Source organism: Paramisgurnus dabryanus, chromosome 16, assembly GCF_030506205.2.
Source record: "Paramisgurnus dabryanus chromosome 16, PD_genome_1.1, whole genome shotgun sequence".
Taxonomy (NCBI): Eukaryota; Metazoa; Chordata; class Actinopteri; order Cypriniformes; family Cobitidae; genus Paramisgurnus; species Paramisgurnus dabryanus.
The window spans coordinates 12,387,915-12,410,441 of NC_133352.1; the positions used below are offsets into that span (position 1 = coordinate 12,387,915).

A 22,527-nucleotide genomic window follows, 5' to 3' on the forward strand; every position below is an offset into this window, starting at 1 on the left:
GATGCTGTGAGCTTCAGGTTTACTGCATCATCAAAGTTCATCTCACAGCCTCAAAAGACCCTTCAGAGGATCTGGATTAAGACTTCAACCAGAATGTTCAAATGCAAGGGTTTTATTTGATGATAAAGAACGAGAACGAATTCTGAAACATCCTTCCCTGAGATAACAGTGGAATTAAATGGAAAGTTTGCTTGAGTTCAGATTTATCTCCGATGTGTGTCCCCACTGGAGTGTTAGAAGTGAAATCAATGTGCCAAGAATGCAAAAGATTTTAACATGAACTCTTATCAAATTAAGATTGATAGTTTTGGCGTAATAATTTGAATATGTATAAAGTATAGCTGTTTATAATTTACAACACTCTTACTGTGTCCTGCATGTGTCTTTTTCATTGTATTCTTTATAGATCAGTCAGAAATCTTGTCATTAAATTTCAAAAATAACATCAAGCTGATGAAGAGCTTTAATCACAGTGTTTCTTTGGGAAAGAGATCCATTATTATTTATAGCGTGACATGGTTAATGTTTTCCTTTCTGTAATCATTCCCAACCTCCTCGTGTCCGTGCACACAGTTAAATCCCCGGCATGCGACGGGTGTCTTTTATTTTCTTAAGACAGCACTTCTGAAAGACTATGACATTTTCTCAGCGGTGACGATAAACACAGACAACAGAATCCTGCTCTTGACCAGAAAAGAGACGAGAGGCAAACATTAACATCGACTCTTGATGTGGCGCTACAGTCAGCACTGAATCTGAGTCGGAAATGGCCTCGGGCCAAAGCAAATAAGCCGCTGGACAGAGAGGGAACAGGAGAGGTTTCACAAGGATGAATGGGACAGGCTGGAGGTGGAGGAAGCCCTCCGGAGCTCTCGTCCGTCAGGGGCCCCTTAATCAAACTTTTCCAAGTGTGGATGACAGGAGGAAAGGGGTGTTGTCACTGAGTTTCCCACTATCCTGTTTAATCTCAATGTGTCATTATGTGTGAATGGCGTCTAAATGGGAGGGCTGCTTTTAGACCAGCCAAGATGCCAACAATACTTCCTAATGAAGTCTCAGTCATCTGTTCAACCATTATTTTTATTGCTTGTTTTTTTTAACCTGTGGTGCATTGGCGACCAGTGACTTCTTTTACATGTATGTAGCTCATCATATGTGTGAATAGTCATTTCAAAATATCGTCTTCATGGTCGCAGGGGCAAAGCTACAGAAACATATAAATGTGGTTGGACAAATTAATGCAAATTATCCACCTCGTAAAATATGTAAGAATTGCCATGAGACGTTGAAGTATGTGACAGTAGCATTAGCAGCGTTGGTTCGTGTGTTGTTTCGGAGACGTGTGTAGTGTTGACAGAACTGGAGCGTCTGTGAGTCTCAGGGCAGCTCTGGCCCGCTCTCGCCTTCCACAAGAAAATACACAACGTGTTTATTTATTGCCGCACAAGTCCAAGTGCATTTCCATGTACTGGCTGACGACTGAAATGATGACGTGAGCACCGGCATGGATTTTCTGAGCGACTTCAGTAACAGTTTTAGCAGAAGCAGGATCCTAAGGCCCCTCAGGAAAAGATGGAGACATTCTTCAATCAGGCGTGAGAAGAGAAAGCAGATATGCTGGGGCATGAGCCAGTGTCAAGAAGTAATGCTCCCTGTTTTAAGCTTTGAGGTCACCCTTAAAGTATTAACAATTTCACACTTTAAACAAGGTGTCACACCGTAAAGCTTACAGATAGGGGTCATTGTTTGTTTTAGGGGGAAACTTTCATAAAGAACTAAACAGACTGTCATAAACTCACATTTGTTCCCCTACTACATGCCAGTTTTCATATACATGTACTACTAGCTATACTGGTATACATTTTAAGCTCATTGATCTTAATGTTCCACTCTGAATATTCCCTTTTAGCTTAACTGCTGTATGTTCGACACAGGTACAAGGGTGACACCCACCATGTCTTTACCCACACCCCCGATTTCTCCAAAGAATGCCTGCCCTCCTCCCACCACATCTGCTTGCCTGGCAGCTCGCTGTAATAAAAAGGTTTCTATTGTGGAGCTGTCAAAGCGCTAAGCTAAGTGGGCTAAGGGAAGGCTCTCCTTAACAAAGAAGCATGTCACCATCAAATAACAACAAGAGGAGAGAACCCAGAGGGACACTCTTAAATGGCAATTTGGCACCTAAGGTGGCCGCTGCAAAAAAATTACCAGAGACCCGTCCAAGAATAGTTGTTATAGGGAGGGAGGCGTGTGGAGAAGGGGGAGACAGGGGTTGTTATTGAGGTGTATGACTCAATAGAATGACATGCGGGAACTGATGAGGAACACCTTGATGAATGATGTCACTGGGTCAACAAATAGATCTGTTGCCTCATTGGTTATGTTTACATGCACACAATTTTGTCATTTTGAGTGAATTTAATCTGATTGCAGGTTACGACAGTACCGTTCTCATGTACCCTAAACATTGCAATCTGATTAAAATGTTTGTTTACACGTCCATTATATATAATCCGAACCAAACGTCTGCACAAGCGCACAGCCAGGGTTGCCAGATTCGGGTATCAAAACAATCCCAATGGATATTCAAAAGTATCCCAAAACCATCCCAATGGACATTCACAGCCCAAATGCCAATAACTAATACAAAAAATCGTTTAATATTTAATCCGCAGAAAAAATAAACTCGCTGGAACAGTTTTAAAGTACCCCAAATCTGACCTTGAAAAAGCAGAGGACTTGGCAACGCAGCACATAGCATCTCTCATCGAAAGCCAAAAGTTGAGTTGGAAAAAGTTGTTCTTAAGACCTTTTCAGATATAAGCAAATTTTCGAAAGGCACAACGCTAATTTAATGCTTTATGTAACGTAATAAAAGACATGAACTCTGCAGAATATACAGCGTGTAACCCCATTACCTTGATAATGCGTGTTGCCATTGCTGCTATTGCATGTTTCTGTGACGAGAATCATGTGATGCGTAAATAGGTGGTAAATATAAGACGTGAACTTAAGCACAATTCTTCTGCGCACGTGCACAAGGTATTTTTGCATCCAATTGAGAAAATACTATGATTCATGAGTTTAGATGTATACTTTTCTACTGTTGATCGGATCACAGATCACAGACTACGCCACCGATTTTAATACAAGATTACATAAAGGCTTTTCAATCCGATTGAGCCATCAATACGATTACAAACTGATTATTTGGTTGCATGTAAACGTAGCTACTGACTGCACCAAGGTTTATCCATATCTTTGCCTAAAACAGTTTGGCCTGGTTTGATTGGCTGGCTGTACATAATTTTTTAAATAGGTGTCAGTGAACAGTTGGTAGCTATTTATTTAATGGTCCCGTTCGGCATATACTACTTACTGTATGTACTTATGTACTCAATGTAATTACACAGTAAGACACTAAGAAAAAAAGTATGCACATCCAAATTGTCATCAACAGGTGCAGAATCAAGAAAATATTCATAAATTTATAAAGATAAACAAGGAAAATCTACCAAAAGATAAAATACCAATCTTTCAATCAATAAGCATCTTCATCTAGGTATTACTAGGTACCAACCCTGAACCAAACTCCTGACCCCTATAAAATACATGTAGATAAGTGCTAAGTGCTCCTGTAGGGTTCAGTGGAAGAGCATTGTGTTCGCATTGCAAAAGTCATGGGTTCAAACCCAGAGAACTCCCCTTATACAGTGTCCATGTATTACACTGTAAGTCACTTACATAAATGTCATAGGGGACAGCGGGGCACAAAGCTTTTTGGCCTTGGCTCTATCATTCAAACAATATTTAAGTTAGATTTATCTTTTTTACACACATCTCTGCTACAAATGAACACTTAAAGTTTGTAAGTGGGACCTACCGTTATCATACAATTACACCGAAAGTGACAGGAGTGCAAACGTTACAACTTACCCCATAGGTGAGGTTCCTTGAAACAAACTTTGGGTTTGTTGCAACACCTGCTAGAGAATTTTGTTATAATCACAAATAATTCAATAAAATTTAGTTTATATACTAAAAGTGGATATTGTTTATATATTTGCCTTTAATAGATAGATATCCAGACATTCATCCATTCATGATCCCATAACCATCCTTGTATTATGCATCAATGTATATAAATAGATTTTTTCGAAAGGGCTGGACAATTAAAAAATATATAATTGTGAGTTATTTCCCCTGATATTGTATTAACAATTATCATTTTGATAAATAATATTTACATTGTTTTCATTTCATTATCATTCTATACTGGAGGCTTTAGTTGTAACACTGTGTGGCATCTAACCCCGCTGTGTAATAATGTTTTCAATCCCATCTATCAGTTACTAGAAGTTTCTGACATGTTTAAAGATGAAGTTATGTTTTAGGTAACAAGACAGTGATTAAAATAATATAAGGTTTGATTTGGTGACTTACACACCAAATTCAGAAATCGAAAAAAACATAAGATGAAGAAATTGACTTTTATGCCTCCAAAACACTCTGGGCCCTATCTTGCACCCAGCGCAATTGACTTTGTCAGTGACGCATGTATCATTCGTATTTTGCACCGGCGCACAGCTGGTTTTTCCCTCAACAGACGCACGTCGGCAAACTAGGGAATGAACTTGCGCTCCCTGGGCGGTTCAGCGCAAAAAAAGAGGCGTCTTCCGGCGCAAACCATCCCTGTTGCTATTTTGCAGTTTCAAAAAACAATTGCGCCACTGACCAGAAAAAAAAAAGTTTAAAGTCAGTGGCGCGTTGCGCGTGGTTCATTATGCTATTTTAAGGGCGCATGCTTGTATAGCGTGCACAACGCGCACACACTTTGCTTATCTAATCTACACAGATGCAACAGTTATTTTTGCAAATCATAAATTGTTACACAACAAAATATTAACACATGAGATAAGGGAAATCATTGTGGTGAGCATTGTGGTGATAGTTTTCATTTATTTTGTGTGGCTGTGTTAAAAAATGATCATGCAAGTAACGTTTAAAATATTTTCATAAGTTTGTTGTGTGGCTGTATTACGTTTATTTGATGTAAATAATAATTAAAATGTTTTCATAAGAAACCTTAATGTATATGAACTTGATTTGTAAGAGTATTTTGGGGTTGGACCTTGCTTGCGTTTCTTGGGTCCGATTTCAAAGCCCCCAAACCCTTTCAGCGGTGAGGGTGGACGCTGCGATGTCCTCTGCTGGCGTCAGGTCATGTGTAGGCAGATCCACGTCCCGTTACACGTCGTGCCCGATTTATGCTGGCAAGCTTGGGATTCCCCCGTCTCCTGACATCATTGTAGTGCTTGGCACAACGATGGGGATGCCAGCTGATGAGACAATTGTGGCTATTTCCTCTCACGCCTGTTTAACCGACGCTGATTTGGGTGGGTTTCTCCTATCCAAAAACAACTTCTCTGTCTTTGACTGCTCTTACAAGAACGTCGGTCTCCTCGGCTGTGAACCGCTCATGGCGTGCGCCTGGTAAATCCGTCATAATAATAGCAACCCGCCATGGAACTTGCGCCCTTGCGTTTAAAGGGAATGTTGAATAGCGTTCTGATTGGTTTATTTGACGTTACGCCCAAACCACACCTATGAATAATGAACCTACTTCAGACCAACCCCTTATTGATTTGCGCCCAGCGCAAGAGTTATTTCTCACGCCGGGAAAATAGCAACAGCGCCCAAGATCCGCCCACAAACTCACTTGCGCTTTGCGCTTCGTACTTGCATTTCAGATCGTTAAAATAGGGCCCTCTTTGTTCAATATTTTAACCAAAACACTTCAAAACTTTTCACAAATTCACAGGAGAACATCTTCTGACAGGAAGAGAAAAAGACCAAAAGCACAGATTGCTCGGCCCTGTGTAAATATGTAAACCGTATTACAATTAACCCCGCGTTTATTGTAAATACTGTAAAATAGTGTGAGACTAAGTTGAGCACGGTCAAATATACTGTAGTAGATGGATTTGCACGTTTGTGAGATTCATGACATGAATATACAGTAATTTGAAAGTATAAATAAATGAGATATCCTTGAACCCATCTGTATTTTCAACTATCTGTTATATCAGTTATGCACATTTACCAGACACTAAAGCTCTTAGACAAAAAATACAAATCACACGGCTCCTTCCTGTGCATGTGGGCTGTTCTTGGCCAGAATAAACTGCAGCGTGGACCAGACTTTTTACAACTTTTATTCAATTTTGTCCTGATTTTTGTACTGAAGTGATACTAAAGTGAAATAAATTCAGTGAAACATCTTTTACAATGCGTTTAAAATGAAAGATGGGTGGGTGGCACAGTGGGTAGCACTGTTGCCTCACAGCAAGAAAGTTTGAACTATTTTAGTTTTGACAGCAAAAATCATGCAATAGTTTTTGAAACCGAATCTTTCATAGATTGACAGATAAGGGAAGCACTGAAATGTGTAGTTTCCTCTAGAAACAGGTTTGGGAAGTGCTGGTCTAGACTAACACTTTATGATTGCTGTTGTTAGATGTGCTATACATATAAACTTAGAGTGAATTGACTGAAGAATCGCTACAAGGCTTTTGTGATCATAATTGGCGTTTCTGTCAATTCCATTGAATCTCCATGGAATTTATCATTAGTTGAGCTTTGCCTATCAGGTAGCTGGCAGGCGGCTATGGAAACAAGTAGCAGGTGCCATGCAATTTGCAGGTTCCCTAAGCGTAACACGAAGAAAGTTAGTAATGACCAGCGAGTGTTCCACTTTCACAATTATGGGAGATTAGCTGGCATGTTGCCCGGAGCCAACCCATGAGACCCGAACCAGAGCCTGGCAGTGAAGTGGCACAGGTCTGCTCATGTGCTCTTATATACTCTGTTTACTTTGGATGCCTTTTCTGCCCTCCAAAACATCTGTCCGCTTTCCCAAATATCTGTGTATCCACAAATTTGAGCACCATGACAGAGAGCTTGATTTGTAATTCTATAGCTCAGATGTTTAACTTGTTAGTTTCCTGTATTTTTTTACTCTTTTTAATAAAAGTTGTATAAAGTTGTCTTTCTTTGAGATGTTGTACTTTGGTTAGCTATTTATCATTTGTCAACCTTTATAATTTTATATTGATTTCTCAACAACAGACATTTCACTATTTTAAAAGTCACCTTTCTCTAGTTCTCAGCATGATATTTATTTGTTGTGCTGGTTATGTATTGTTGCTTTTGTAAGTAATTGGCATCTACACATTTTGACTAAAGTTTACAGTCATATATTGAGGTTTGCATTGCTGTTATTTTAAAAGTGAAAGTAAAGGCTCGCTGCTACACAAGGATTCATAAGGGATTTAACACAGATTACGCAAGCGTTGTATTTAAACAATTGTCTCTTCAATTCAATTTAAAAGCAAAAGGATAATGTATGCAAATATATAAGACCCTCCCACCCGGTGATACCGGGATCTTCAGGTTTGTCACACCCAGATTAACCGGTGAGAGAATACGCACACTCACCTAAAGGATTATTAGGAACACCATACTAATACTGTGTTTGACCCCCTTTCACCTTCAGAACTGCCTAAATTCTACGTGCCATTGATTCAACAAGGTGCTGAAAGCATTCTTTAGAAATGTTGGCCCATATTGATAGGATAGCATCTTGCAGTTGATGGAGATTTGTGGGATGCACATCCAGGGCACGAAGCTCCCATTACACCACATCCCAAAGATGCTCTATTGGGTTGAGATCTGGTGACTGTGGGGGGCATTTTAGTACAATGAACTCATTGTCATGTTCAAAAAACCAGTTTTAAATGATTCGAGCTTTGTGACATGGTACATTATCCTGCTGGAAGTAGCCATCAGAGGATGGGTACATGGTGGTCATAAAGGGATGGACATGGTCAGAAACAATGCTTAGGTATGCTGTGGCATTTAATCGATTCCCAATTGGCACTAAGGGACCTAAAGTGTGCTAAGAAAACATCCCCCACAGTGCACAGTGGTAACAAGGCATGATTGATCCAGGTTCTCATTCTGTTTACACCAAATTCTGACTCTACATCTGAATGTCTCAACAGAAATTGAGACTCATCAGACCAGGCAACATTTTTCCAGTCTTCAACTGTCCAATTTGGTGAGCTTGTGCAAATTGTAGCCTCTTTTTCCTATTTGTAGTGGAGATGAGTGGTACCTGGTGGGGTCTTCTGCTGTTGTAGTCCATCCGCCTCAAGGTTGTGCGTGTTGTGGCTTCACAAATGCTTTGCTGCATACCTCGGTTGTAACGAGTGGTTATTTCAGTCAAAGTTGCTCTTCTATCAGCTTGAATCAGTCGGCCCATTCTCCTCTGACCTCTAGAATCAACAAGGCATTTTTACCCACAGGACTGCCGCATACTGGATGTTTTTCTCTTTTCACACCATTCTTTGTAAACCCTAGAAATGGTTGTGGGTGAAAATCCCAGTAGCTGAGCAGATTGTGAAATATTCAGACCTTCTCGTCTGGCACAAACAACCATGCCACGCTCAAAATTGCTTAAATCTCCTTTCTTTCCCATTCTGACATTCGGTTTGGAGTTCAGGAGATTGTCTTGACCAGGACCACACCCCTAAATGCATTGAAGCAACTGCCATGTGATTAGTTGATTAGATAATTGGTAATTGCATTAATGAGAAATTGAACAGGTGTTCCTAATAATCCTTTAGGTGAGTATATACTTGGCTAAACTGGTAGGCGTCTGACTCTTCCCACCCAATAAAACTTTGTTTTAATGAGAGGTGACTCTGAGGTAAAGCACACCAGCTTGTGTTTGTCTTTTCATGTGCTAACAGTTAGAAAGCTTTAAGTGTGTTGCTGTACAATTGTGTTTCTTGGCTTAGGTTATACTTATTAACCTGCTATGCATATAAATCACTGTCTTGATTTTACATTATTTTTTTAAACTGTATTGTTTTCAGTGCAGTCCAGTAGCTAAAACGGTAGGTCCTTTGCAAGTGAGATGACATTATTGTACCTTTAGTAACTGTTTTTTGAAGCATCTCAGTTCCTTTGGTGTACACAGGTCGTACTAAAGACATTGTATTTGCTGGTGGTGGCTGCATTCACCTTATCTTATATACTGAGACAGAAAAATCAATGCAGGGGATGCCAAAAGAATCCATAACGTGATCACACGAAGGTTGTTTAAAGCACTCAGATGTCTTCAACAACCTTCTGGCTACACCCAGGGACTGTTTTTGTGTAGTGGAACAAGCGGCAGCTCCTTTACGTGATGTACGATGGAAAGTTTTACCAGCTTTTCCGCTTGCTGCTATGAAGTCTTCCTGAGACGAGGCAGTTTTGACGGTTTTATTTGTTGCCCAAAGTCATTTTCCACCAATAAATCACTTTCCACCTGTTATACAGGGGTGCTGTTAGCAAGTAACTAAATAACTGTTTCAAATGAATGATTTCAATTATTGATTTTTTTACTTTAATTCCAATCTTTGATGTGGCCATAATCAGTTACTATTAAAGATATCAAGGTTAATTTTTTACAGAATGTTTATGTACAGTAGAAAACCGTAAATCACAAAAATAATGTTGTCAGTTATTCAATCTTCTAATGATGGTTACAAAACTGAAAAGTATGTAGTTGAATTTGCACATTTCTGTCTGAACTCTTGTGAGCTCCACAAAGCATAAATAATTTATGACTGGGCTGTCATTCAAAACCTGCATCCAAGACTACTGCACACACACACGCACACGCACACACGCACATGCACACGCACACACACACACACACACACACACACGGTGTACTGTATGAAACCTGGACTTACCGATGGAAAAATTCAAGTTGAAGCAATAGGAAAAAGTGATATTGTCAGATGTTTTTTACATTTAATCAACAGAACATTCTACATCTGGACTGATTTACATGAGAAATAAAAAAATTACTTTAGACACTATGTGCCGTGGCAGCTATTAAACATGGAAATGTTTCTCATGATACTCATGTTAGTCTGGTATTATCTTGTATCAATATGGAATTACTTCAGTATTCTGGGATTTCTCCCAGGTTAAATACCGTGTTCACCAGATTTAAATATATATGTGGAAAATTTCGTGGCTTCCTTTCTTGACAAAAATGTGTTATACCTCTACACACAGTTAAATGCATCGTACAGTTGGATTGCAGCACGTAGCAAACCTGTTATGAATGCAAATATGAAAAAAATATATATAGCACCTATGAAGAACCATACGGGGGTCATATAGCACCACTATAGCACCACATATGGTTTTACATACTGTAGCACAATATGGTTCTACACAGGTGCTACACAGGTACTTCATCGGTGCTATTTGGCACTTAAAATGGTTCTTTTATGATTACAAGCCAAGAACCACTTTTAGTGCTATTTAGCACCATTTGTTTTTAGAGTGAAGGATTAACTTTGTGCTGATCTGATGCATAAGACAAACACATTCGGTCAAGTAACGTGCACATTGAAAAAGTGATACCAGAGGGGTATCCTGTGCGTTAAAAGCATTGATTCAACTTAAAAAACATGCCCTGAAAATTTCAATTTTGCCTTGTTAAACAAACAAGTAACTTTAAGTTAAATCTACTTAAATCATTCCCCGGCAGCCTTTTTTAAAAAGTTGCCCACCAGCTTTTTTTGTGATTTTCACAAACTTTCACAAAAATGTATAAACATACAAATATATTAAATAAAAGAACAGACCCTCTGTTTTCAAACAAACAATAAACAAACAAACAAAACGGGGAAAAATTAGTTTGATCCTATCTTAATTTTTTTCTATGTTTCTAAACTCTTAAATATGTTTTTTTATAAATTGGGTAAAAGTGAGTCTAGTGGATAATTCAATTAAATTTTTTTTTTTCATGCAAATGTTTTCTCTTAATTGACAAAATAACTGGTCAATGGCAGGGAAAGAGTTAAAATTGCTGAGCAGGCAATTTAAATTGTTTATTCACTAAAGTAAAACATCTCATTCCAGCAATATATTCTTGTTAGATTAACAAAACATTTCCTATTCTGCAACTTAATTTCACAAGCATTATTTTAACATAGTTTTATAAAATTTGTAATGTTAAGAAAACTTTGCAATCTTTGCCTCTCAAAAAAAGGCCACCTTGCAAAGCAAAGCTAACATCAAGTAAAGCAAAGGCTTCAACTTTACACAGAGACCTCAACACTCAACACACAAGTCTCAATAATGGTGACAGTAGCTTCACTACAAAAATAATAAGCAACAACGATAACACAAACAACTGCTAAACAACTATAAATAAAGACAACAGACAGCAAAACAACATTTATATAACCTTAGAAGAGAATTTATGCATGTTGCAACACATGATTTTTAAAATCCAGAGATTTAAAGGAACACTCCCACATTTTGGGAATTTAGCTTATTCACTGTGTCCCCCAGAGTTAGATAAGTCCATACATACCTTTCTCATCTCCGTGCATGCTGTAACTCGGTCTGACGCAGCCCCCGCTAGCTTAGCTTAGCACAAAGACTAGAAGTGAATGGCTCCAGCTAGCAAACTGCTCCCAATAAGTGACAAAATAACGCAAACTTTTTCCTATTTATGTGTTGTGGTTTTTATAGTCACACCTTGTACAAATAACAAGGTCAAATGTAACACAGCCACCTTTTAACAGTATACATACTGGGAACTATATTCTCACAAGGCGAAGCACTGCTACTGTGCAAAGTGATTTGCACAACGCTGACCGTACTCTCTGCTCCTCACCACAGGGTTTCTCGGGTGCTGTGAGCAAATCACTCCGGCCAAGTAGCAGTGCTTTGTCTTCTGAGAATAGTTCCCATTATGTATACTGTGACCTTGTTATTTGTACACGGTGTGAGTATAAAAACCACAACACATAAATAGGAAAATGTTCGCATTATTTAATCACTTATTGGGGGCAGTTTGCTAGCTGGAGCCATTCACTTCCAGTCTTTGTGCTAAGCTAAGCTAGCGGGGGCTGCGTCAGACAGAGTTACAGAACGCACAGAGATGAGAAAGGTATGTATGGACTTATCTAACCCTGGGGGATACGGTGAATAAGCTAAATTCCCCAAATGTGGGCTCGTCCTTTAAATAAGCTAAAATAAATTGATTTAGCTAAAACTTCTTGTTGAATGAGATAAATCATTCAATTTGCACATTAAACTAACACACTTGAGTAATGGATTCATTTTTCAGGGTTTAGATTAAGTGTACTTATTTATTTGGGTTAAAACAAAGTGAGGGTTAACAGTATGGAGCTGGGAGTGAGAACGTGTTGCAACGGCACATCTTTCCAGAATCAATGAATTAATTTGATTAATGGAAAATCTTTCTCTTTATTTCCATTTCTTTTGTTATTCTTATTTGCATCTTATTCTCGGCTATATTCTGATCTGAGAAATGAATATTAAGGTTGAGACAGACATTTATACAGTAAAATACATGAACTCTACCTGCAAGTCATCTGTTAGTTGAAAAGGCACGTTTAATGGCAGTACTCTATCACCACCTGCTTTCTTATGTAGGTTTCTCTCGACATCTGTTAGATATTACCAGGGTAATGACTGGTAGTTTTGTTTAAAGTTCTCCTCCATCTACAGTCCTGCACGACAGCTTAGGTCATAGAAAACTAAACCATGAACAGATTTTGGTCTTTTAAAGAGGTTTTCTTGTTTTAGTTTTAAGGAAAAATACGTCTGTTTGTCTTTATTTCTTGGTCGTTGTGTGTTCTGGAGCCAATCAGGTCTAGAGAAAGTGTTCATACAGACATAAGGGTCAACAGGCTGCCTGGATGATGTCATTGCACCCTTACTATTTGTCACATGACATCATGTTTTTTGTTTTCTTTTACAAATGCAAGTGTTGACACCTTTTTAGATTAAAAATGGTACAAACCTCAGTTGTTATTTGTTTTATTTCAAATGAAATTTTACTGTTCGTCTCTTTGTTGTGTTCATAACTTTGTTTTTTTTTTTTTTGCAGAATGCTAGAGGATGATCTGAAAATCAGCAGTGATGAAGACGACACAGAACAGGTAACTGGGCTGTTATAAATATGTTATAAGATTATTATAACAATGTTATAAACACTTTTTGCAACATTGAAACCTATTTAACATTTTTTTACCAAGATATTGTTTTTGCTTATTAAAAATCTCCCCATTTAAATCTAATATTTTTTTAGCTGCACCCCCGTACGGTGTATGTCATGAGATTTTAACTCATTGTGTGCTGATTTATACATTATTAGAAAAAAATAGATAGAAATGTTGTCACTGGGATGGTACCTTTTATAAAGGTACTTATATGTATGATTTTGATTCAGATATGTACCTTTTACAAAAGTGTACCTTTTGAAAATGTACCGTCCCAGTGACAACGTTTGTACCTTCTTGTAAGTTTTTTTCTGAGAGTTTAGTGAATAACATACAAACACCTGTCTACATATGCAAATATACATCACAAATATTGTAACACAAACGTATAATCCAAGTCATTTTCAAGATGTATTTCTCTGATCTGTCTCAGTTCAGATCATTTACCCTGCATGTGAAATGATCTTGACCACCAGAGTCTGACGCCATATAAATAATTTAAAAAGCAACATGTTCTGTTTTCTACAGTAGTAACTAAAACACAAAAATGAGTATAGTGTCATACTGCCTATACTGTATAGACAAACAGTATGCTTCGAGGCATGTCTATCAAACACACACACACATAGACTTGCACTCCTTTGTTTTGTTATTGGAGCATTGTGAGATATGTGGGGGAGGATTGACAGAGAGCTGCATATGTAATAGTGTCTCTATCTCACAGTGGCCAGCAAACAGACACATCTCCATTTCTCTCTGGTCCTCGCCTTGTTATGACCCAATCACAAACATCATCTTGTTTTGTACTAGGGTTGTCTCTTGTGTTCCTGACCGAAAATTTCACCTCTGAAATGTACTGCATTAATTAGTTGGCAGCACTTTAATATTGAAAAGATGGACACATGGGAAGTAACATTTTGCCCTGGCTTTTATCTGAGTTTTTACAACTACACCAACTACACGTTTAAAGAGATATTTCATTTCACACTGTACACGTTTGCCACGACAATGCAGGGTTAACCGTGCTTCAGAGGAGGGTTTCATAACCCTAGGTTAATTTTGGGGATAACCCTGTTTATTAACTCTTTCCAAGCCATTGACAAGTTATCTCGTCAATTAAGATAAAACATTTCCATGCCAATTTCCTGACAAGTTTTTACGGTAATCTGTAATTCCGCTATTATGCACTAGATGGAGCTCTTACCCAGTTTAAAAAAAAACTGAAGCAAAAACTAATTTAATTAATTTTAAACTATTTTGATAAACATTCTGAATCTAATCTCTAACAAAATTATTTTACAAAATGGATTTATTTCAGCTTTTTGCACCAAATTTAAGAGGTTATAAACCGAGAGCAAGTGAAGATAGGCAGTGGCGTGTTTACCATTTTGGTGGCCCTTTGCAAAGTCCAAGAACCGGGGCCCCCATGCCCCAGCATTGCCCAAGGTTTTTCATTTGAATTGCACAACAATAATATTCAGTATATAGAATTAAGTGAGATATATAAACCTGGTTTATTTTGTTTTACACTGCTTAAAATAACACTAAATTGTTAGTTTGGTATGACAAAAATTCTTGGTTTAAAAAATTTTTTCACGCCCCTCTCAGATATATATTTTGCTTGCAAATGTATTATAGGATGTATTTAAAACAATGTAATTAATACTGCAACTTCAGTGTCTGAAATCTTACTAAAAAAAAACTAAATGAGGAAAAAGAGGAAGCATTAGATTAAGATTCATACTGATCTAACAAACTGAACTAATTAACACCAGCAAACAACATTGTAAGTTGGTTATTGCTTGAATTTATGGATGGGAATCACATAAAACTCTTATTTTCATATTGCAAAAACAAACTTACTGTGAGATACAACAAGCATATAGACTAGAAATACACTAAAGATAATATTTTAATGACAATGATGAGATACAGAATATGATTTGTCGTCTATTTTCGACGTGATTAAAACCCCTGCGTGGTGTCTTTATCATGTTTATACCTGTACGAGTGTGGAACAAAAGATGCGTGTCATCAAACCGAACCACCAATCACAGGTCTGAAGCCCAAAGTCTTTAAAGTAAACTTAACCATCGAGTGAATGTTGTGCAGTTACGAGAGCACAGAGAGAGTCGAGCGAGCGCTCATTCCAGCACTTGTGTGGCTGCATTTGTGTGCGCTGAGCAGAGGTGCGCTTTCCCGTAGAGTTTCGCTCATGAAGTAGCCTATATGTGCCCTCGCGAGGATGAGCGCAAATATTATTCTACGTGCATACTCCCACATCTCTCGCTCGCGCGTGCTTTATCCGTACCTTAGATTCGGGTCTGAATAAACGTAACATACTTTCCCACACCTTGTGGCCAGCAGGGGGCCCCCAAAGCCCGCGAGGCCCCACGCAATTGCGTGGTTTGCGTGGTGGGTAAACACGCCACTGAAGATAGGATGAAAAATGTTTGTCAGAGGGTCTGTTCTTTTACTTGATATATTTGTATGTTTATTTATATTTATAGAAAAAAATTTTGTGGAACTTTTATGAAAATCACAAAAAGCTTTTCTAAAAATAGGCTGGCAGGGAATGAGTTAATTAAGCGCTTCTTAACCTGGGGTTAAAAGCGGGGTTTAGAATGAAAATAACTCAGGGTTAAGCGCAGTGTGAAAAGCCTAATGCTGCGTTTACACCAGCCGCGGTAGAGGCATCAAGCGCGAGTGATTTCAATGTTAAGTCAATGTGAAGACGCGTTGACGCATGTCTGTCTCGCGGTGCGAATGAGACGTTTAGCGCGGCGCAGTAGACACGATTACGCTTCATTCGCCTGTCTAGTTCTCGCGAATTGAGCATTGCGTGGCAAACGCGCAAGTTGAAAAATGTGAACTTTGGCGGAAAAACGCGTCGCGTTAACCAATCAGGAGCTTGCTTTAGTAGTGACGTGATTAAAGAAAGCGAGGGGAGTCACAGAAGCCCCTCCCATGATGCAAATTTCTCGATGTCTAGAATTTCATGCGTGGCGTTCACACGCAAATGAAGCGAGTAAACTCAAACTGTTCAAACGGCAAACTGTTCACGGTAGACGCGATTTTGTCGCCTCAAACTCGGATGGTGTAAACCCACAGTAACTGTTATTTAAAGCGGTAGCGTGCTATTTTACTTAAGTCTGACACAGCTCTATTTATCCAATCATGATGGTGGACACTGCCGATTTGCAAATTATAATGTTACCCCAGGGTTTAGGAATGTACATGTAAAAGGTTAGGGTTAGGGTTGTATGAAATGCTGCCGATACCTCAAAAAAATTGGTATCGGTAACAAGTACTTGAACCCATGTAACGATTCAATATTCATAACGATTCAAATTTTAGTTATGCCTGAAAAACGCTGCAAATCAAAACTCATAAATTCAGTCACGCTAGCCGTATGTCCTCAGTTTGTCAATATTTCAGACCAGTAAAAAGGGGACATGTCTCAAATGCCATGCTGCAGTTTCGATGGGTAGCACAAGTATTAGCAACTTTAAAACAAGTAACTTAATATAGCATTTGAAGACATCTCACCCTGAAGAACACAATGGTTACACAAAAGCAAGGCCAGAGAAGGATGAGCTCTGCTTTATTACTCAAGGCTCTACATTGTGGGTGCACTTAGTGTTTTAAAAGGACTTTTTTCTGCTTTTGTATTCAAAAATTTAAATGCCTTTCATTTACAAAGGCATTTTTCTTATATTATTCATATATAATATTTTTATGTTCCTAGATTTTTCAAACAGTAATATTATAGAACTAAAATACCCTTTCAGTTTACATTGTTAGATTTGTGTCTGCATTTGAAGATCTTTTTCACTTAAAAATAAATAATATTACTGTCAAATGTATTTCAGATAATAAAAACACTCTAGTTCACTGTATGTATTTCAATTCATACATGGATAGTAATATGCGCTCAAACCCAAACAGCAAATGTAATCATTTAAAATGAGTGAACTGTACTCATACCAGTGAGAAAGTTTATTCAGCTTAAAAGTTTTATGTGTGTTCAATGCTTTCACCAGTTTGAGTTCCTAATACTTAAATAAAATGAGTCTAGGAACTTGGCTAACTCAAAAATGTATTTATTACTTCCAAATGGAGTCATTTCAATACAACAGCCTCATTTTAACAAACACTGCAAATAATTACAAACTTTTGGTTGAGGTTTATGGCATTCAATCTGCCAGTTAAGCTAAGTAAGAGTCTGGCAGTGCAAATTTAATTCAGTTTAACGTTAAATCAACACGACTGGTTGAAGTGGATTTCAAGTTCCCAAGCATGCTTTGCATGAGCCTGCATTACGGGAGAATTTTGTGAAATTGCAGTGACAATTTATGTGGTTTTCAGTAAATAAAAAAACCCAATAGTGCTAAACACTCATTTATGTTGGAGATTTAAAAGGGTTTGCTATTTTTATTTTGTGTTTACCATTGTTCAGAAGTGCAGTGCCTGTGCTTAGGCTGCAGGCCAGATATGTTTTGCTTTATCATTTAAACAATAACTTTGTGAAGTCAATGCCAACACTGAGCTCAGTTTCTTCACGCTTACTCGCCCACATACACACCCAGGTATCGGATCAGTATTCGTTATCAGAAGAAACTAGGAGCCCAGGTATCAGAAGAGAAAAAGGGAGCATGACATTTAAACGACTTTAAGGGGCCATGTCACAATATTTTTTTAAGATCTCAAATAAATCTTTGGTGTTCCCAGAGCACATACGTGAAATTTTAGCTCAAAATACCATATAAATAATTTATTATAGCATGTTAAAATTGTCGTTTTGTAGGTGTGTGCAAAAAATGTGCCGTTTTGGGTGTGTCCTTTAAAATGCAAATGAGCGGATAAAGTGCAAACACTGATCACAATGATGGTGGTTTGTTGAAATTGAAACTCAATTGTGCTGTGAATTACTTTCTCTCTTTTTCTCTGCACTAAATGGTTGTGCCATGGTTGAATAGTGCAGATTAAAGGACGGTATTATAATAAGAGCTCCTTATGACATCATAAGGAGAGCCAAATTTCAACAACCTATTTTTCATGTGCTTGTAGAGAATGGTTTACCAAAACTAAGTTACTGGGTTGATCTTTTTCACATTTTCCAGGTTGATAGAAGCACTGGGGACCCAATCATAGCACTTAAACATGGAAAAAGTCAGATTTTCATACCATGGCCCCTTTAAATATGCAAGTCAATTCAACCTACTTTTTGAAGTTTTGACTTGTGATAAGTTGACATTACTTAGAAAAACAAGTTGAAATTGTTTAACTTAATTTGTTAAGCTAAAGTAACATAAAATTATTTGTCGATATAATATTTTTTTTTTACAGTCAAGGTTATGTCTTAACCCATGGTTAAGTATAAACAGTTAAACTTTATACAAAAAACTATCAAAATATCTTTAAACTGTTGATGGCACTGTGATAAGCCACTTCATCACGCTGGCTTTTCGGCTGCATCCGGATTGCAATAATGATGCCCCCAAACCAAACAAAACTCCTACCTCTGTTTCCCCCATGCATAACCCTCAAAACAAGCACACCGCTTATCTGTATGACGGACGACATCAGACACTCACAGCAGTTTACCAGCAGATGTGCCGGTGTATGAGTGTGCATGTACTGGCTGCATGTGGGTTTACCTCCACACACCACACACCACACACGGCCCCCAACCATGTTGCCTAGCAACATCCATCTGAGATCAGGCTGGAATGAGCCCGCATTCCCCACTGAGAGGGAAACAGCAATAAGAGAGCCTCTGACAGATGATCTGAGTTGTTTCATCTAATACACTGTGAAGATCACTTGCTCTCTCCCTGTATGATAAATGGACTGTACACAGATCAATGGCCGCAGCATTAAACCCAAAACCTGGCCCAGGTACCAGCAGCTCGGCAATGTGTTCATCTGTATCGGTGTGGATATCTCAATAAATCCACATTTACTGTGAGAGATTGAACTCTGTACGTACATGCGCTAGTAAAGCACTCGCTGTCAAATGCATTCATTACAAACTATTGATACAGACTTACAGATCAGACGTAATAAACAGCAAACTGTCATGGTGGAAATGAATGAGGCCGACTCAGGCCCGCCACCCCCCTTTGACCGGCCCCCCAGCCCCTCTGCCCCCCACTACTTGAACCAGCCCTATGAGGCAATTTTATTTTTGTAATTGTTCTTTGGAAAGTAATAACATGTTCACATCTGGTAATTTGTTGATTTTTTAAGTTAAAAAATGATATTTAGTTATAAAATTAACTATATTTGCCAAATTTTCGTCACCCGACATGCTCGTGATTAAGCAGTAACAGACAATGCACGTGCAGATAACTGTCACAGAACTGGCAGTGTTCAGGACAGCAAAATGGCTAGCATTAAACAAAAGTTGATAAGAGAGCGCAGAGTTTTAAAAGAAGAGTGGACCAACGATAATTTTTTGTTCAGTGTAAGGACCGTGCAGTTTGTATTATATGTAAAGAAAGTGTGGTAGTTTTCAAAGAATATAATCTGTGTCGTCATCACAAAACCCGCAACAAAGAGTATGCTAGCTAGTGATGGCAAGCAAGAGAAGACAGGATTCGAAGGATGAAAGGTGTACTGGCTGCACAAAAGAATGTATTCCTTTGCCAAACTCAGGTAAACCAGGCTGCTGTCCGAGCTAGCTATAAGGTAGCTCACCTACTAGCTACCCATGGAAAGCCGTTTACTGATGGGGACTTTGGCTATGCCAGGCTAGTAATCTCTACTACACAATGAGGCCTTCTGGTGGTCATTTTGGTCTGGGCCATACAATTCTATGTTATATAGCTGACCCGGCCCCCCATCACAGTCAGGAACGATGATGTGGCCCCCAAAGAAAAAAGTTTGGTGACCCCTGCTGTAGGCTAATGCAAGGGTTTAATATAATGTTACACAACAGATACTTTTCCTCAACAGTTAACCAAACATTCACTTCAGATATAACAGATTATAGGTCATACCTGTGTGAATTCTTGTCAAAATAGATATTTTTAAAACGGTATTTTTGTGTAAATGTCTATCTATATCGGGTCGTGCACTCGCGCATTTGTGTGCATGCGCTTCAGACGTAACCGTCAGGAAGATCGCTTTTGAGTCTTGTCACTCTTAATAACTCTTTTAACATCAATCAGGTCCCGAACTTTATCTCTCTTAATAATTATTTTAACATCAAGCAAGTCCTGCAGTCTATTTTCTATAATTTCTGCATGCTTTAAAAAACGAAACCAAAGTACAAATTAGTGGCGTTAAATTAAATTAAAATTAGTGGCGTTAAAATAAATTTGCATTAATGCGTTAATTTTGAAAGTATTTATATATCATGCTATGTGTTTAACCGCTTGTAATTTTGGTTTGTTATGTTTTTTTTTTTATATTATACTTTGTTCTGCATGTTCCCCTGAAATCGAACCAATAAAATTAAGAGCTGCTAATGCAATGCTTTACTGATTGAGCTACAGAAACAATACTGGAGGATATAAAAGTCCTGACGGCACGCTGAAAAGTCTTTAAGCAAACTATGATTACTTAATTTGCTAAAATGCCACCTGTATGTTTTTTTTAAAGAAAGTTTCAAAAAAAGAGTTATTATTTAATATACACTATGAGGCATTAGGGTAATGGTCAATTGACGACATCTGTTTTATAAGGCCCAGTAAAAACTACAGATACTTAAGAGCTACATGAATTAATGTGAATTTACAAACACTCTGCCTAAATGAAATCCACATAGCGGCAAATCAATATATTTTACCCCAGGCGACACTGATCTACTGTTTCTGGTCATGCTTAACTGTTCTCTCTAAGTACCAGACTCTCATATAAACAAAGGCAGAGTGAGACATTCAGATATTGTGATGTTTGGAGGTATCGACCTTTAATCTGATGGGCTGTTGTTTTATTCACAGGCCGCTGAGAAGCCCAAGCCCAGGAGCGCTCCGCTCAAGTAAGTGACTAATCAACTCCAATTCATTTCTTATTCTGTGCTGCTGGTGTGGCTGTGGGCAAACAGCAGGTTGTGTGTAAAGTCGGAGCTGTGGAAATAATCGTTGCATAAAGCATTGTAGACGATTATCAATAGGAAAATTAGAGAATGATGAATTGGTATTTACTGCATCGCTCTGTGGAATACTTGATGCTGATTGGTCAGTGGGAGCATTTTGCATATTTTGTGTAATGGTTGTTAAATCACGTAATTGACCGTTGTTCCAGGGAACCACCTTCTACATAGTTGGTTCGTGCTCTTTAAGTCTTAAATGTTTTAAGTTAGATCAGTGTTATGTATTGTCACAAAATGGTCACAATTTGTACCATTTAGGTACAGATATGTTGTACCAATATGTACATCTGAGGTATTAAAGGGATAGTTCGGCCAAAAATGATATTAAACCCATGATTTACTCACCCCCAAGCTGTCCAAGTTGCATATGTCCATCGTTTTTTCAGACAAACACATTTTCGGATATTTTAGAAAATGTTTTAGATCTTTCAGTTGATTTAATGTAATGTTACGGGGTCCACCCATAGTCCACGACCTTTAAGTCCAAAAAAAGTGCGTCCATCCTTCACAAAATAAATCCAAACGGCTCCAGGATGATAAACAAAGGTCTTCTGAGGGTAATCCGCGCAGTGTTGTTGTAGAAATATCCATATTTAAAACTTTATTAACGAAAATAAATACCTTACCGGTAACGCCGCCATCTTAGTCACGTCCGCATTCAGGATGAGAGCTTATCCAGCCTACGGAGGCTACTCTGCTGCTGCTCTGTGCCCCGCCCTCCGAATTTGTCATACGTCACTAAGAAAAGTGCATACACTACGCTAATACTCTCTCCTGAATACAAAGGAGTCTAAGATGGCGGCGCTACCGGAAGGTAGTTATTTTTGTTAATAAAGTTTTAAATATGGATATTTCTACAACATTTTCTAAAATATCCGAAAATGTGTTTGTCTGAAAAACGATGGACATATGCAACTCGGACAGCTTGGGGGTGAGTAAATCATGGGTTTAATATCATTTTTGGCCGAACTATCCCTTTAATATGAATTCATTGGGTGCAAATGTGTTCAATGTAAAAGGGGAACCACCCCAGTGACATCTAGGAACCATTTTTTTCTGACAGTGTATTTATTTGTTTTTTTTTTAACCATGTAACAACTGCGATAACCTGGAGATTATCAAAATATAACCTAATTTGGTGTCACAGAAATCAGTATAAATGTGTTTTGCAATTATTTCCTATAGAATGACACGCCATTGTGTTTATTAAATGGTAATTTTTTAACATTGATCTTTAAACATATTACACAAAGTGCTTTAAATTTTTAAAAAACATCTTTAAAAGTTTCAGTGCAGATTGAATTGTGATTTTCAGCA

At 38.1% G+C, this 22,527-nt stretch overlaps 1 protein-coding gene across 1 annotated transcript in view; it reads left to right on the forward strand.

Moving 5' to 3' along the window:
- Positions 1-22,527, forward strand: part of aff2 (AF4/FMR2 family, member 2) — a 309,260-nt gene that overhangs the window by 146,964 nt on the left and 139,769 nt on the right. Inside the window, exons 8-9 of the mRNA XM_073812202.1 lie at positions 12,998-13,049; positions 21,059-21,096. Of these exons, the coding sequence (XP_073668303.1) occupies positions 12,998-13,049; positions 21,059-21,096 (90 nt within the window). The remainder of the gene's footprint in view (positions 1-12,997; positions 13,050-21,058; positions 21,097-22,527) is intronic.